This window comes from Geotrypetes seraphini, chromosome 2, assembly GCF_902459505.1.
Source record: "Geotrypetes seraphini chromosome 2, aGeoSer1.1, whole genome shotgun sequence".
NCBI classification, from domain to species: Eukaryota; Metazoa; Chordata; class Amphibia; order Gymnophiona; family Dermophiidae; genus Geotrypetes; species Geotrypetes seraphini.
In genome coordinates, this window is record NC_047085.1 from 31960870 (window position 1) to 31976466 (window position 15597).

Consider the following 15597-nt stretch of genomic DNA (forward strand, 5'->3'; position numbering starts at 1 on the left):
CCAGCAATCATGGTAATCTCTGCCCTCTCCCCCAAATAAACAGATAACCTCCCTCCAACGTGTGGAGGCTTGGCTGATGGCTTGATGTCTTTGGAGCTGTGGTGGAGCGGGATCGTGAAGATTGAGGATGCCTGGTCCTGCAAATCTTTGTCTGGAGCTCTGAAACAATCTATGACTCGAAGGCCTTCCCGAGAACTGGTGGAATCGCCAGGAGGTCCAAACATTACCGCAACCTGTCTCATTAGGGGCTCCTTGTTAAGATCAGGAGCCTCTACCAGATCCAGATTCCCCCCTCCGAGATGAAGCCCTATCTCCTGCTATAGAGGACCCTGACTGGGAGAGTAAAGGCATAGAAACAGAGTCATTTACACACCTGTTATCCTCCTACTGAACTTCCCTGACATTCACATGGCACTGCTGCTGGGGAACTGCACACTTGGGGGGAGGAAACCCCTGGCACCACCAGTGCCACGATCCCTGAGGGTTCCATGTGGCCCTGGCTAATTCTGTAAGCTGAAAACATCATCTGCAAACATCATATTAATGAAGTTAGGGGGGGGAGGGAACCTTTAACCAGGATGTCCAGACAGTCCCTGCCTAGTCCCTTTCTGGAATTTTCCAGCCGCTTTACGGCTATGTTTCTCCAGGGATGAACTTGCACTATTTATTTATTTATTCAATTTTCTATACCGTTCTCCCAGGGGAACTCAAAATGGTTTACATGCATTTATTCAGATACTCAAGCAGTTTTTCCTGTCTGTTTTGGCGGGCTCACAATCTATCTCATGTACCTGGGGCAATGGGGAGATTAAGTGACTTACCCAGGATCACAAGAAGCAGCATGGGTTTGAACCCACAACCTCGGGGTGCTGAGACTGTAGCTTTAACTACTGCACCACACTCTGACTCAAATATGGACTTTTTTCCCTGTTCCTTGGACCAACTGGGTAAGCTAATGGCTTCCCCCCCAATGTGCCGCACAGCACGTGGAACACGGATGCTCCTCGGATGGCCAACCACTACAAATCTGACATGAATCCAAGGTATCATGGCATGAGAAATCCATTCCATCTGTTTTGAAGTAAAAACGAGGTGTTCTGAGGCAGAGAGAGGCTTTTGTTTTCAAAATCGGGAAATCCAAGATGGCTACTGCAGCAACAATTTTAGTGCCAAAAACAGCCTGGGTAAGCTACACTAAAAAATAGAGAACCCCCCCACCCCCATCCCCACGATTTGGTTTGCCAGGCTTTCAGCCTGTTACTCACTGTGCCATACTGGGAGCTGCAAGTGTGGAAGCTACAAACAGCTTACTGGGAGAACTTCTGCCTCCACAAAGACTGGTGTTTGGATTGCCTTTGTCTTCTGACTGCCTCTCGGGCCAGACATACTGGATGGAGAGCTCAACCCCCACTGGAACCCATGCACATAAAACAGGGGAGAAGGGGGAGGAAGGAAAGAAGTCCTGGATAAAAACTGCCACGTAGCCTGCACTCAAGCCCATTGTGGACACATCTGGGGCAAGCTATGCTCCCAAGGGAAAATTCCCTAAGCCCTTGGACTGCCTGTGTGGGCAATCCAAACAGGTGCACTGCCAAGCAGTCTGCTCCTTGGAAGTAGACTCTCGACCTCAGGGCTGTCCTACAAAGGGGATCCTCTGCAGCACTGAAAAGCCTTGCAAATTGTTAGTGAAAAAGACTGAATTTAAAAAGAAAATAAACATGAGCAGAAAAGATAAGCTCCTACTGTCTCGCTTGTAGGAAGACAACTGAGGAGCTGAAGGACAGCCCAGAGGTAAGGGAGGAGGAACAAAAAGAATGCAAATGAAGCTCCCTACAAGAGTTCTTGTGAGTAGAGGTTGACTACCAGAGTGTTCAGGAATAGTGTGTCTGTCATACTAGAAATTCTGTTTGACCACATGTTGACTGTAAATCCACTGTGTTTTAATATAATTTAATGGGCCCTATTCACTAAAAGATTAATATTCTAAGCGATTTAACAGGGCAGGAGAGGCTCATGTCTAGTTAAATCATTCTAGCCAGCCCAGGAGCAGATATTGCCTTCCAGAAGATAAAACACCTGTTCGGACCCACCAAAGTATTCTCCAGTTAGTGCTGGGTGGTCCAGGGGTAGAGCACGGAGTAGTGCAGATGACCACAAAGCTAACCCGCAAAAACAGCAGACTTATGCCCAGTTAGCTATGCAGGTAAAGCACTGAATTCCAGCTGTATTTGGATAGCTTCCAGGTGCCACCAAAGACATGGATATTCACTGCAAGTGCCCCAATAGGTAATTTACATTACATTCTGACTTATATTCTGCCAAAGCTCTTATGAGTTCATGACAGATAATAATACCTTGGTTTGCGAGCATAATTCGTTCCATAAGCATGCTCGTAAACTAAAGTGCTCGTATATCAAAGCGAGTTTCCCCATAGAAAGTAAGGGAAACTCAGATGATTCGTTCCACATCCCAAAAAGACACCCCCCCCCCCTCCCCACGAGGCTACTGGCGTGCTTCCATCCCACCCCACCCCATCTCAAAAAGACCCTCTGAGGTACACCCCACCCTACCACATCCCCAAAAGACCCCACTCCCGAGGCCACTGGCACACTCCACCCCTGGGAACTGGCATCGCCCCCCCCCCCCCTCCCAAACCTTTACCGCGCTCGGGCACTGGCACACGGCACCAACCCACAGGACGTGCCGGTGTCGAAAGAGCCTGCCACTCATCTCTGCTGGGAGAGAGTGGGAGCCAGAAGGCCTTGAGCATGCGCAGATGCTCAAGGCCCAGCAGAGTTCAGCGGCAGGCTCTTTCGACACCGGCACATCCTGTGGGTTGGTGCTGCGTGCCGGTGCCTGATCGTGGTAAGGGTTTGGGCAGACAGGTGGGGGCGATGCCGGTTCCCGGGGATGGGGCTCTCGTATCAAGTCAACGCTCAGTTTGCGAGGCTAGATTTGCGAGCGTGTTTTTCTCATCTTGCAAAACACTTGCAAACCACATTACTCACAAACCGAGGTTTGACTGTATTTCTATTATTGGGAACAAACTCAGTTAAATATAACGCAATAACAAATATTCAAACAGAACATTAACAACAGAAGATAAATTTAATTTAGGCTGTGCCAGTCAGAACCTGAAGAAAAGCTGACCACTGTAAGCTAAATACCATCCCTTAAGTGCATAATTCGCGTTAACGCACATTAGTAAAATGTCTGCAGTGGGTGGGAAGCACTGCTGTATTAAACATACATTTTTCGACCCAGCAGTTTCCTATGACTCCTTTGTATTTCAAATTCAATCAGGACTGAGGTTGGAATTCAGAGTCATGAAATCTACTGAATATACTCAAATATAAACTAAGGTGACCTGCCTCCCCCCAAACAAGGAAAAAAGGTTGACTTGAATATAAACAGAGATTAGAAATTTGGGTGATCCTGGTGAGAAAGTCTACAAAGACTAGACATCCTTGTCATAAGTTTTAACAAAAATTTTTTAACTTCAAATATTTTTATTACCGCAAAACCACAAAGCATTTAGTACAATAATAGCATAGTAAATGACGGCAGATAAAGACCTGAATGGTCCATCCAGTATGCCCATTAGTTATATCCATTAAAAACACATGATTAAATTAACTTGACTCTTCTTTGATATTTCTGGACCATAGACTGTAAAGTCCACCTGGTATTGTCCTAGGTTCCAAATGCTGAAGTTGTCATCTAATCAAGCCATTGTGACATCACTGCTGAGGTTGGCTTTTAGGCATTGGTGAAATGAAGCATTATGACATCACAATCTCAGCTCTGGAATGCTGCTACTCTTTGGGTTTTTGCCAGATAAAGATCTGAACGGTCCATCCAGTCTTCCCATTAGATATACCCATTAAATTAACTTGACTCTTCTTTGATATTTCTGGGCCATAGACTTTAAAGTCTGGTATTGTTCTAAGTTCCAAATGCTGAAGTTGCCGTCCAAGCTCAGTCCAGCCTATCCAACTATCCTGTTTGCAGGATATCTACCATAAAGTCTGGCCAGTAACATCCTCATGTTCCAAGTTAGTGGAGTTCCCATCGATGCCTTCCCCAGTCCATCCTACTCCAAATCATCACATATGGGACACAGACCATGCAAGTCTGTCCAGTACTGGCCTTAGTTCTTTAATTTACCTGCTTCGTTTTCTAATTAAAGATCCTCTATGTTTATCCCATGCTTTTTTTAATTCCATCACAGTTTTCCTCTCCACCACATCCCTCAGGAGGGCATTCCAGGCATCTACCACCCTCTCCATCTGTTTAGATAAACTTAGGATCAAGAGATTATAAAATGAAGGAGAAAGGGAATAGGCACATGAGTATGGTAATCTTCCAAAAGGGTAATGGATGCAAGTTGTAAAAAGTATCCTGAATACTTTAATAAGTCAATATGTAGTCAAAAGTTCAGATGGCACGTGTGATTTAAAAATGATGTACCGGCACATCAATAATTTAAAGATATCCAAGTAAACTGGATTTTCAGAAATTGTTAGGTATGTGACATTTCAGAGCTATGGTCAAAACATATCAAGTCAAATTTTCTGGTCAAGTCAAATTTTCTGCACCACTTACTCAGCACAAAATTTTGAAAATTCTATGCACAATATTTCAAAATTCTGTAAAGTTTATTTGTAGTTTCACATAGAATTCTCCTATCCTGAGGCCTGAAATTCCTTCCTGCCTTTTCCTTTCTCAGGTTCCAGCCTCCTCAGTTTTTTCTCTCACTCCAACTGCAGTTCTGTCTCCCTCTAAATCCCACTCCTCCCTCACTTGCACCCTGAATCCCCTCCTTGGCCCCCATAATCTGGCATCTTTCTCTCCCTCTCTTCCACTGGCTAAGAATTTCTTCCTCCCTTCACATCCACTTTATGATCTCGATCACTCTCTCTTCCTCTACCATCCCCCCACCCTCACTTGCAGAACCAGCATCCATATCCTCTCACCCCACCCACTACCTCTCTCTCTCTTGTACCTTGAATCCCTTCCCTACTCCCCACGGTTTGGAATCTCTCTCTACCCCTCTCTCTACGGTCAAGCATTTCTTCCTGCTCACCTCTCTTTCTGGCCTGGGTTTCCTTCTAACCCCCTTTCCCTTCTACTTACAGGTCCTGAATCCATATTCCCTCCCTTCTCTTCCTCCCCATGCAGGTTTAGCATCCATATCCCTCATCTCCACCCCCATTTGCAGTGCAGTATCCATGCCCCCTCCCCTCCTCCCCCTGCAGGTCTAGCATCCATGCCCACTCTTCTTTCTCCCCATCCCCCTGCAGGTGAAGCATCCATATCCCCTCCACTCCCCCCCCCCACTTGCACTCCAGCATCCATGTCCCCTCCTCTCCTCCCCCAACCAAGGGCCTAGCATCAATGTTCCCTACCCCCCACCAAAAAAAAATCTGCAGTTTAGCATACATGTCCCAATCTCCTTCCTAGGGCTCTGATTGGCTCAGATGCCTAAGGCCTCACCTATGAGGTATCCAGGCCAATCAGAGCCTTAGGACCCTTCCCGATGCATCCCGAGGCTCTGATTGGCCCAGGGTGCTTAAAGCCCCTCCCATAGGAGGGCAATAGGCAGGGCCTTAAACACTCTGGGCCAATCAGAGCCTCAAGCCCCTCCCTGGTGTATCTCACGATGCACCGGGGAGGGAAATTACCATTTTAGACGATTCAGCAGCAACAGCCTGGGAAGATGATGTCCACATCCCTCTGATTGAGCTCTTGAGGTAAGGAGAAGGGGGTCCAGTCGCAGGTATCAGAGCAGCTGCATTAGCAGACCGGCACATTTTAACGCGGGTTTTTGAGAATCTTCCTCTAAGGGCTCCTTTTACAAAGGTGCGCTAGGGCCTTAACACGTGCAACAGCGTGCGTTAAATTCCTGAGCGCGCTAGCCACCCTTGCGCACCTTCGTAAAAGGAGCCCTAAGTGTTTTGAAAATTTTAAAAATAAATAATAAAAATGTTTGATCAGACAAGTAGGAATGAAACCACTGACCCTTTAACTTGCATGTCATGCAGACGACTAAGAAGAATGGTATGATCCATCTGATCGAAAGCTGTGGACATATTGAGAGAAAAAAGTACAGCATCATGACTGCCAATAAGAATTTGTCTTATGTGATTTAAAAGACCTAACAGTATGTGCTCTGTGGAATAATATGGGCAAAACCCCGTCTGACAGAGATGGAGTACATTAATTTTGTTAGAAAATCAGGAAGTTGAATAGAAACTACTTTTTCAACGACTTTAGAAACAAATGAAAGATTGAAAATTGGTCAATAGTTAGCAACCATAGTAGGATCAGATTTTAACAGAGAAGTGACTATTGCTTTCTTTCAATCTAAAGGAAAATCAATAGTAGAAAGACTATTATTGACCATTGATAAGAGAGGCTTGAGGAGCGGATCTATAAAACACATGAGAAGAGAGGCAGGGATTGGATCAGTTGGAGGTGATGAGGGCTTTAGAAGAGTAATTATTTTCTTCAAAGATGTCACCCGGCAAAACACCAAAAAGTAGCAACATTCCATGCTACCGATCCAGGGCAAGCAGTGGCTTCCCATGTCTGTCTCAATAACAGACTATGGACTTTTCCTCCAGGAAATTGTCCAAACCTTTCTTAAAACCAGCTTTGTTAACCGGTCTTATCACAACCTCTGGCAACTTGTTCCAGAAAGTAACTATTATCAGAGTGAAAAAATGTTTCCTCCTATTGGTTTTAAAAGTATTTCATAAGAAAATAAGAATAGCCTTACTGGGTCAGACCAAAAGTCCATCAAGCCCAGTAGCCCATTCTCACGGTGGCCAATTCATGTCACCAGTACCTGGCCAAAACCCAAAAAGTAGCAACATCTCATGCTACTGAAACAGGGCAAGCAGTGGCTTCCCCCATGTCTTTCTCAATAACAGACTATGGACTTTTCATCCAGGAAATTGTCCAAACCCTTCTTAAAACCAGCTACGCTATCCGCTCTTAACACAACCTCTGGCAATGCATTCCAGAGCTTAACTTATTCTCTGAGTGAAAAAATATTTCCTCCTATTGGTTTTAAAAGTATTTCCCTGTAACTTCATTGCATGTCCCCTAGTCTTTGTAATTTTTGACTGAGTGAAAAATCGATCCACTTATACCCGTTCTACTCCACTCAGGATTTTGTAGACTTCAATCATATCTCCCCTCAGTCTTCTCTTTTCCAAGCTCAAGAGCCCTAACCTTTTCAGTCTTTACTCATACAAGAGGTGTTCCATCCCCTTTATTATCTTGGTCGCTCTTCTTTGAGCATTTTCTAGTGCTGCTATATCTTTCTTGAGATAAGGAGACCAGAATTGAATGCAATACTCCAGGAGAGGTCGTACCATGGAGCGATACAGAGGTATTATAACATTCTTAGTCTTAGTTTTTAAATAATTCCTAGCATCTTGTTTGCTTTTTTGGCCGCTGCCACACATCGGGTGGAAGGTTTCATTGTATTGTCTATAACGACACTCAGATCCTTTTCTTGGGTGCTAACCCCAAGGTGGACCTTAGCATCCGATAATTGTGATTTGGGTTATTCTTCCCAATGTGCATCACTTTGAATTTGTCCACATTAAATTTCATCTGCCTCTTGTGGACGCCCAGTCTTCCAATTTTCTAAGGTCTGCCTGCATTTTTTCACAATCTGCATGTGTTTTAACAACTTGAATAGTTTAGTGTCATCTGCAAATTTAATCACCTCACTTGTCATTCCAATTTCCAGATCATTGATAAATAAGTTAAAAAGCACCGGTCCTAGTTTGATCCCTGTGGTACTCCACTGTTTACTCTCCTCCATTTAACCCTACCCTCTGTTTTCTATCCGATAACCAATTCCTAATCCACAACTGAACTTTTCCACCTATCCCATGACTCTAATTTTCTCAGGAGCCTCTCATAAGGAACTTTGTCAAAATATTTTTGAAAATCAAAATACACTACCGGCTCACCTTTATCCACATGTTTATTCACACCTTCAAAAAAGTCAAGCAAATTGGAAAGGCAAGATCTCCCTCAACTGAATCCATGCTGACTCTGTCTCATTAAATGTTTGTCTACGTGTTCCACAATTTTATTTTTTATAATTGTTTCCATCATTTTGCCTGGCACTGAAGTCAGGTTTACCAGTCTGTAATGGACGAGGGTGGGTAGGGGGGAGAGAGAAAGTACGCACAAACGAGTGAGCATTGAACCTGGGAGAAGGAGAAAGGAAGATACTGGGGGTTGGGGGGGGGCTCAGAGATCTGCACCCTCAAAAGCATAGTAACTTTTCAATAGTTTGTAGGGTAGCTGAAGCTCCATCAGCCTAAGAAATCGGCTGCCTGGATTGCTCCCTTCCTCCTTATAATACTTTAGGAGTGAGGAAGTCAGTGGCATGTCTCCAGCCAGCGATACTTGCACTCTAAGCATTCTCAGTTCATGCATCAACTGAGAATGCTTGGGGAGTGCTGGCATCGGTGGCTAGAGGCACCCTGCTAACTTCCTCGCCCGAGGCAACACAAGGAGAAAGGAAGCAGCTTTGGCAGTGGATTTCTTCAACCAGTGGGGCTTTGACATCACCACCAGCAAAGGTATGATACCCAATATAAAGAAGAGTGAGAAGAAATGTGTCTCCCCCAAGTCCCCTTCTGTGCTCCCTGCTCCAATGGATTGCTGGCTATGCCCACTATTAATTACACAATTGAAAATGTTAATCAAAACCTATAGATTCCCATAAAGCAAAACTGCTTACCTCTAACAGAAGAGAGCAGGATATCAGTCCTCACAAGTACTTGTCACCTAATGGAGCCAGGAGCAAAAGCAGTGTTTTTCAAAGCTGTATCCTTCTCTGGAGTGCTCTGAGCATGTAAAGGAGGTTTATCTTGTGTGTGAGACACCTCAGTTACACTTACTTTTATAAGGAAACACATACTCCTTGGAGAGGTGAGAGCATTTTGTGAGGACTGTTGTACCCTACAGGTGAGCACATTTGCTTTCTCCAAGGACAGGCAGACAGCAGTCCTCACAAATAGGGATGCCTAGCTACAGGTTATCTTCATTTATTTTATTTATATTCCGCCTATCAATAGAGGTTGTCTAAGTGTTTTACATTCAGGTACTCAAGCATTTTGCTCTATCTATTCTGGAGGGCTCACAATCTATCTAATGTACCTGGGGCAATGGAGGATTAAGTAACTTGCCCAGGGTCACAAAGAGCAGCCCAGGGCTGAACCCACAACCTCAGGGTGCCGAGACTGTAGCTCTAACCACTAAGCCACTCACCCACACACACCAATGCCAACAGGCAAACACATTGATGTTTGTTATTTCTTTCATGATGGAAACAAATTGTTGATCCTTTCTTGTGAAAGGGGATTAAAGTGCCCAGGGAATCTTGAACTTTTTCATCACAAAGAATATATTCAAAGCCCTTAAGTTTCAGGTGGCATGGGATCAGGACAAAACTTGGAATAAAATTTCCACCACATGCTGCTTTCCAAAAGGCAGGCAAGATCCCTGAACAACACATTCTAATGAAGAAATTTGGACTAAGAATCTCTCTGAAAACAATCTGGCAGGTTTTCTTAAAAAAAAAACAACAACAACAAAACAATCTGTATCCAATCTGGCACTTTGTGGAAAACCTAAGTGTCAAAGATTATATTAGGCCAACGGGTCATAAGCCAATAGATCATTAAAACTCCAATTTTGTCGACTCCTTCCCTGACTCTGCCCATCTCAGATTCTGACTGCGAAACTGATTATGGTTTTTGGATCCTCCACTGTTAGGGTCAAAAATGATGTCCCTCTGTCTGTTGAACAAGGTGTACATCGCTAATCACAAAATAATAATACTGCCCAGTGGTTTGCAATTAAAAGTCTAATCAGGAAGACACAGAAAAGGGGAAGAATCGAGCAGGTCATGAGATTAGAGATTGCGAGGGATAATGTTTGAGCTGAAGGCCTGTTGAAATGGATAAGTTTTGATCAATTTTTTAAATGCAGAAAATGAAGATTCAGTTTAAAATGCTGGTGGTAGAGAGCTCCAAAGTCAATTCACAGGTGGCATTGGAGTCGTAGATGTGAAGGAGCAGGTAAGCATGAAAGGCCTGTTGAGAAGAATGCAATTGTCACATGTGAGCAAATCTGGTGCTGTCACTGAGCAGTCTTTGTAGATTAAATGGTATCCAGTGCTTGGAAATAAGAAGAGAAACACGATTGTACTGATGAGCATAATAATTTAACTGTTGTAAGACTGAACTAACGCTCCTCTCTGGAGGCAAAAAGTATCTCTCTGACATCCTATGTAAGTACTTCCTAGATCAGTACTCTTCAAATATAGTGCCAGGGGCCAATGGTGACCCATGGAGATCTCTGGGCAGCTCCCACTTTTCTACTTCTCTACCAAGGCTCAGGACAGAAAGGGGAACTGGATGGGGGAGACACAAGAGACTCATGCTTGAAGGACAAGGCGTTTCTCAGTAGATAAAAGAGAACGCATTTTGTTCTTGAGGATTCTCTCCAATGAAGTCTGAAGATGTGCTGGTAGGGAAGGGATATCACTGACACATACTGGTCAGCAGTGTCATGGCCCCACAAGAGAAGATATTTGGTGGCTCTCCTTCAGCTCATTAGAATCCAAAGTGGCTCCAGCTTAAAAATGAATGAATGCTGGTTCAAGTGCATATGACAAAGTATTTACAGATGGGGGTCCAAAACATGACATTGGTGTTTTACCTGATCCATTATTTATTTGACCTTATCTCTGAAGAGATTATCCTTCTTGCAAGATACGTCAGTGGCGATCTACAAAAAAAATATCTCAGGTCTGAGATTTGCAGCATTAGAGTCTGCAAGCTCCAATTCAGGTAGCACTCCAGGAGTGAGGGAGTAGCCTAGTGCAGCAGCCTGAGAACCTGGGTTTGATTCCCACTGCAGCTCTTTGTGACTCTGGGAAAGTCACTTCACCCTCCGTTGCCCCGGATATAAAATAAGTACATGTTTATAATATGTAAACCGCTTTGATTGTAACCATGGAAAGGTGGCATATCAAGTCCATCTTCTTCCCCCCTCCCCAGAAGCATTTCCCAGTGCTAGTATTGATGACATTCGCTCTCCATGTCTCTTTCTGGTGCTCGGATTGATGCTTTCTCAATATCAATGCATCTCTAGCAACAATTTCAGGGCCTATGAAGATCTCTGCCACTAATGATAATAAGAAAGGACATGAATTTGGACGTAGGGACTTTGATTACAAAGACCTTTTGGTATCATGGTGTCACAGGGATATCAGAGGTAACTCTATAAGGGCACTAGCATTAAGCACCAATTCTAAACGTAACATTAGCGCATGGATTCCAAAATTCTGCCCGAGCACTAAGGGGCTGATTCTCGAACCATGTGTCCCAGTTTTAGGTGGCAGTAAGCCGCCTGTAAGGAACACTTCTGTGGTGCATCTACGGAGATGCACAGGTACGCTTAAGTACACCCAAAGCAGGGCATGGGCTTGGTTTCACCCGGAAGTGGCCTTGGGAGGGCTTAACCGTTGGTATGCGTTTCCATAGATGGGAGAGAGATGCCTTAAATGTAGGCCTGCAAAATGCTAGTCTACATTTAAGGCGTCTGTCCGGAAGTGTAGATCCGATTCTGAATAGGACACCGCAGCATGATTGACATGTGATTGGCAGCCGCTTCTTAGGTGTCCTATAAAGAATCAGGCCCTAAATGCTCACATATCTTTAATAACATGTATTTTATAAGTAGGTGTACATAAGGGCAAAGTCTGGATGGGAATTGCACACTTGTAACTTACAGAGCTAGTGTAAATTGCTCTCACTTAAATAACAGACATACATGCATAACTTTTAGTATTCTGTAAGCCAGTGCTTCTCAACCCAGTCCTTGTGGCGCATCCAGGCAGGCAGGTTTTAATGATATCCATAAGAAATATGCATCAGGTAGATTTGCATACCAAGAAGGCAGTGCATGCAAATCTCACTCATGCATATTCATGATGGAAATCCTGAAAATTTGATTGGCCTGGTGTGCCCCAAGGACTGCATTGAAAACCACTGCTATAAGGTACAGGGTGTATCTCCAGCATTTAGATGCAAGCATTTACACCATCTCTATGGTTTGTGGGCGTGGACATGCACATATATAACTGGTTATACTAATCCTATATAATAATACCCTTAGCGCGTATGTGCACTTCAATCTTCGTGGCTCCGTGCGTCCGTAGCTCCGTGGCCGGCAGAGAAATTGTAAAGCAGAGAAGCTGGTAAAGCGTGCACGCTTGCAACGCGTTCGGCGTGTGCACAAAGGGGGCTAGGGAGAGAGATTGAAAAAAAACAAAAAACCAGACAGCAGCCAAGGAGAGAGAGAGAAAGAGAGAGAGAGAGAAAGAAAGACAGAAAGAAAGAAAGACAGAAAGCAGCCAAGGAGAGAGACAGACAGAGACAGACACAGACAGACAGACAGAAAGAAAGAAAGAAAGAAAGAAAGAAGCCAAGGAGAGAGACAGAGAGAGACAGAAAGAAAGAAAGAAAGAAAGAAAGAAAGAAAGAAAGAAAGAAAGAAAGAAAGAAAGAAAGAAAGAAAGAAAGAAAGAAAGAAAGAAAGAAAGAAACTAAGAAAGAAAGAAAGAAAGACAAACAAACGCACACACCTATTCTAGCATCCGTTAATGTAACGGGCTTGAAGACTAGTATTCTATAAATGGAAAAAGAAGGCCCTTTCATTCCTTTGAATTACAGGCTCTTATCAAGTTTTAAATGTATTAAGAATTTACTATCCTCCCAACAGACACACTATATGGGCAATCTAGGTATCCACATATATAGGTGTGTTGTGACAGAATTGTCCTCAGATATGGCAGATACATATCACAGCAGATAGTGCCCAAAATACTGTGGTTGCATTACAATATTTTCTGAGGTATCAGATGAAAAGATAGCCATAGCAAAATGAAATGACTAAGTGTTAGAAACTTTGGCCATTCATGATGGATGCACCAGTATGTAAGTGAAGCCTTAATGAAAAATTTAACCAAAAGAAATCTAACACGAAAGGAAAGCCATGCAGAAGTGACAAATAATGAAACAGGCAAGTTTTTTTTTTAAAGAATGGAAACCTTACACTATGATTTAAAAACAAAAACCCAATTAGGCTCTGTGGAAGAAAAGTAATTAAGGTAGCCTCCCACGAAGGCATTTGTAGAGAATTCCAGAAACTTCTATTGCTTTGTAAACACTGCTGAGGCCTCAAGTGCCATACATGATATCACTCCCTTGCAAAAGACTGTCATCCTGCTTATCCTCAAAAGTGGTATAACACATCCCAGAACTAATGGTAGAGCCTAAAAAGAGCAGCAAACTTCAAGAAGACATGGGTTAAGTACAGCGGATCCTTAGTTGCAAAAGTGAATGAAACTGTGGAAGTACAAACTAGCAACACTACGAGATATGGATACGGCCGGGACAATAGCAGTGGGACACAAAATGAAGGAAGGATGAAATAGGCAGTGATCAAGTCGGTCTAGCAGACTAAACTGCATAAAGTCAACAAACCACAAATGTATCACAATATTATTCATTATTAAATCTACTCTTATTTAAGTAAAGCTACACTTTCTTAGAAATGGCCAGGTCTGTACAACAGAGTGGTGAAAACAGCAATTATCTACTATGTGTAACATTTCCTGACCTCTCACACAAGCTTTGCTACTTCCCACCCTCCGTGTTGACCATATTAGGGCATTTAGTAAATTCAGATTTAAAATAACTTGTACTAAACCTGCTTTATGCCATCATATTAAAAAAAACTACATAATCAGCATTGTCAGTGGTTAATGGATACACAGAAAACAAAAATGAAGAACTGTGGCCAATTACATTCGACCAGCGCCATTTAGATATGTTTACACAATTTAGAATCATGTAACTACATGACAAGACACCGACAACCTCCAATGTACTTGTACAGTTCTCTGACACAGAGATTTATTTAGAGCAGGGAAGAAACACTAAATTATTTTTTTTAAAGACAGATGATTTAAAAACCTAGAATTTAAATAGCATTAAAAACATGCCTTTTCATTTTGCCTGATTGCAATCGTAATACACTTATCCCTAAATCAACAACAACTGAGTAACTAACTTTGCAAACTAGATCTTTTTACCTGATGCTGTCGAAGCTACTCTTCCATCAGTTACTTGTTTGGAAGAATTTGTTATTTGTATATCTTCCTTCTCTGTACTGGGATACTCATTACGGAAAGTAGTTTCTGGGGCTAAGGGCGCTGTCTTTTCCACACTACGACTTAGGTCGAGAGGGAGGGAAGGTTCAAGCTTCTCTGGAGACACATGGGCAACATCAGGTACTAAACAGACAAAAGAATGTGATACAATATTAACAGATGATGGGCCAAATAAATATCCACATGGATAACAGTGCTACAAAGCAGACAAATGGTGGTTAATTAAAACAGCATTGCTAGCTAGAGTTGCAAAACATTTCGACATAAAAGGCAGTGCAAGAGGATGGTTAGCTCAGATGAATTTTTTGGTTCTAGTATCTTATTTCCCCTATTTGTAAAATAAGTGCTCATTGCACTATTTCCACGATCCACTTTTTAAAAGTGTTTACCCTTGTCTCTTCCTTTAGCATATCACTGGAATGTCTGCATGACCTTTGGATAATGATCACCACAGCAACATTCGTACATGTGCCAAACCAGAGGAGTAGGAATGGGTAAGTGGGAGACGTTTTTGAAAATATTTGCTTAGAAATGAAAGAAAAGTCAAAATGGCAAATAGGAAATCTTATTATTTTAACTGCCAAACATTTCATTTTGCTAGTTCTGCTGCTTTAAACATATGCTTAATTTTCACGAGTCATCAAATGTTACTTTTAATAACCATGTTAAACAGGATGTCCCAGAAAGTTTGCCATTAGAAAGAGAGAAAGCAGGCCACTGACCAACCAAAATAAGTCATCAGACTAAAATTCTATTGCATAGAGCTGTATCTATAGTATGGAGTCCAGTTTAAAAATAAACTCTCTTCCAGCAGTAGTTATGAAGCATTACGATCCTTGGAGTTATCTTTGATAATAAACTCACTTACCACGAACATATTAATAGTATTGTTAGATCCACATTTTTTAGACTACGGCAAATTTGTTCAGTTTCAAAATTTCTATCCCCTAAATCTATAAATATTTTAATTCATTCTTTGGTAATTTCGAAAATTGATTATTGTAACGCTTTGTTCAAAGGTATTGCTTTAAAAGAAATCCGTCGTTTACAGATTATACAAAATGCTTCTATAAAACTCATAAAAAAAGCAAAAAAATTTGATCACGTCACTCCACTACTCAGGGAAGCACATTGGCTCCCTGTAGCCCATCGAATAACCTACAAATTAAACTTATTAGTCTTTAAAAGTCTTCTATGTAAATCTCCCTCTTTTATTTACAGAGTTTTGATCCCTTATACTCCACTTAGATTGCTTAGATCTATTGATCAACATTTTCTGACAGTTCCTTCTTTAAAAATTATAAATACACGGCGAAATT

General features: G+C 42.5%; 1 protein-coding gene across 3 annotated transcripts in view; it reads right to left on the reverse strand.

Moving 5' to 3' along the window:
• The window catches only part of PHF20L1 (PHD finger protein 20 like 1), a 306054-nt gene that overhangs the window by 124919 nt on the left and 165538 nt on the right, over positions 1-15597 (reverse strand). For all 3 annotated transcript variants that reach the window (XM_033931888.1, XM_033931889.1, XM_033931890.1), the window contains one exon: positions 14201-14401. In XM_033931888.1, coding sequence (XP_033787779.1) covers positions 14201-14401 — 201 coding nt within the window. The remainder of the gene's footprint in view (positions 1-14200; positions 14402-15597) is intronic.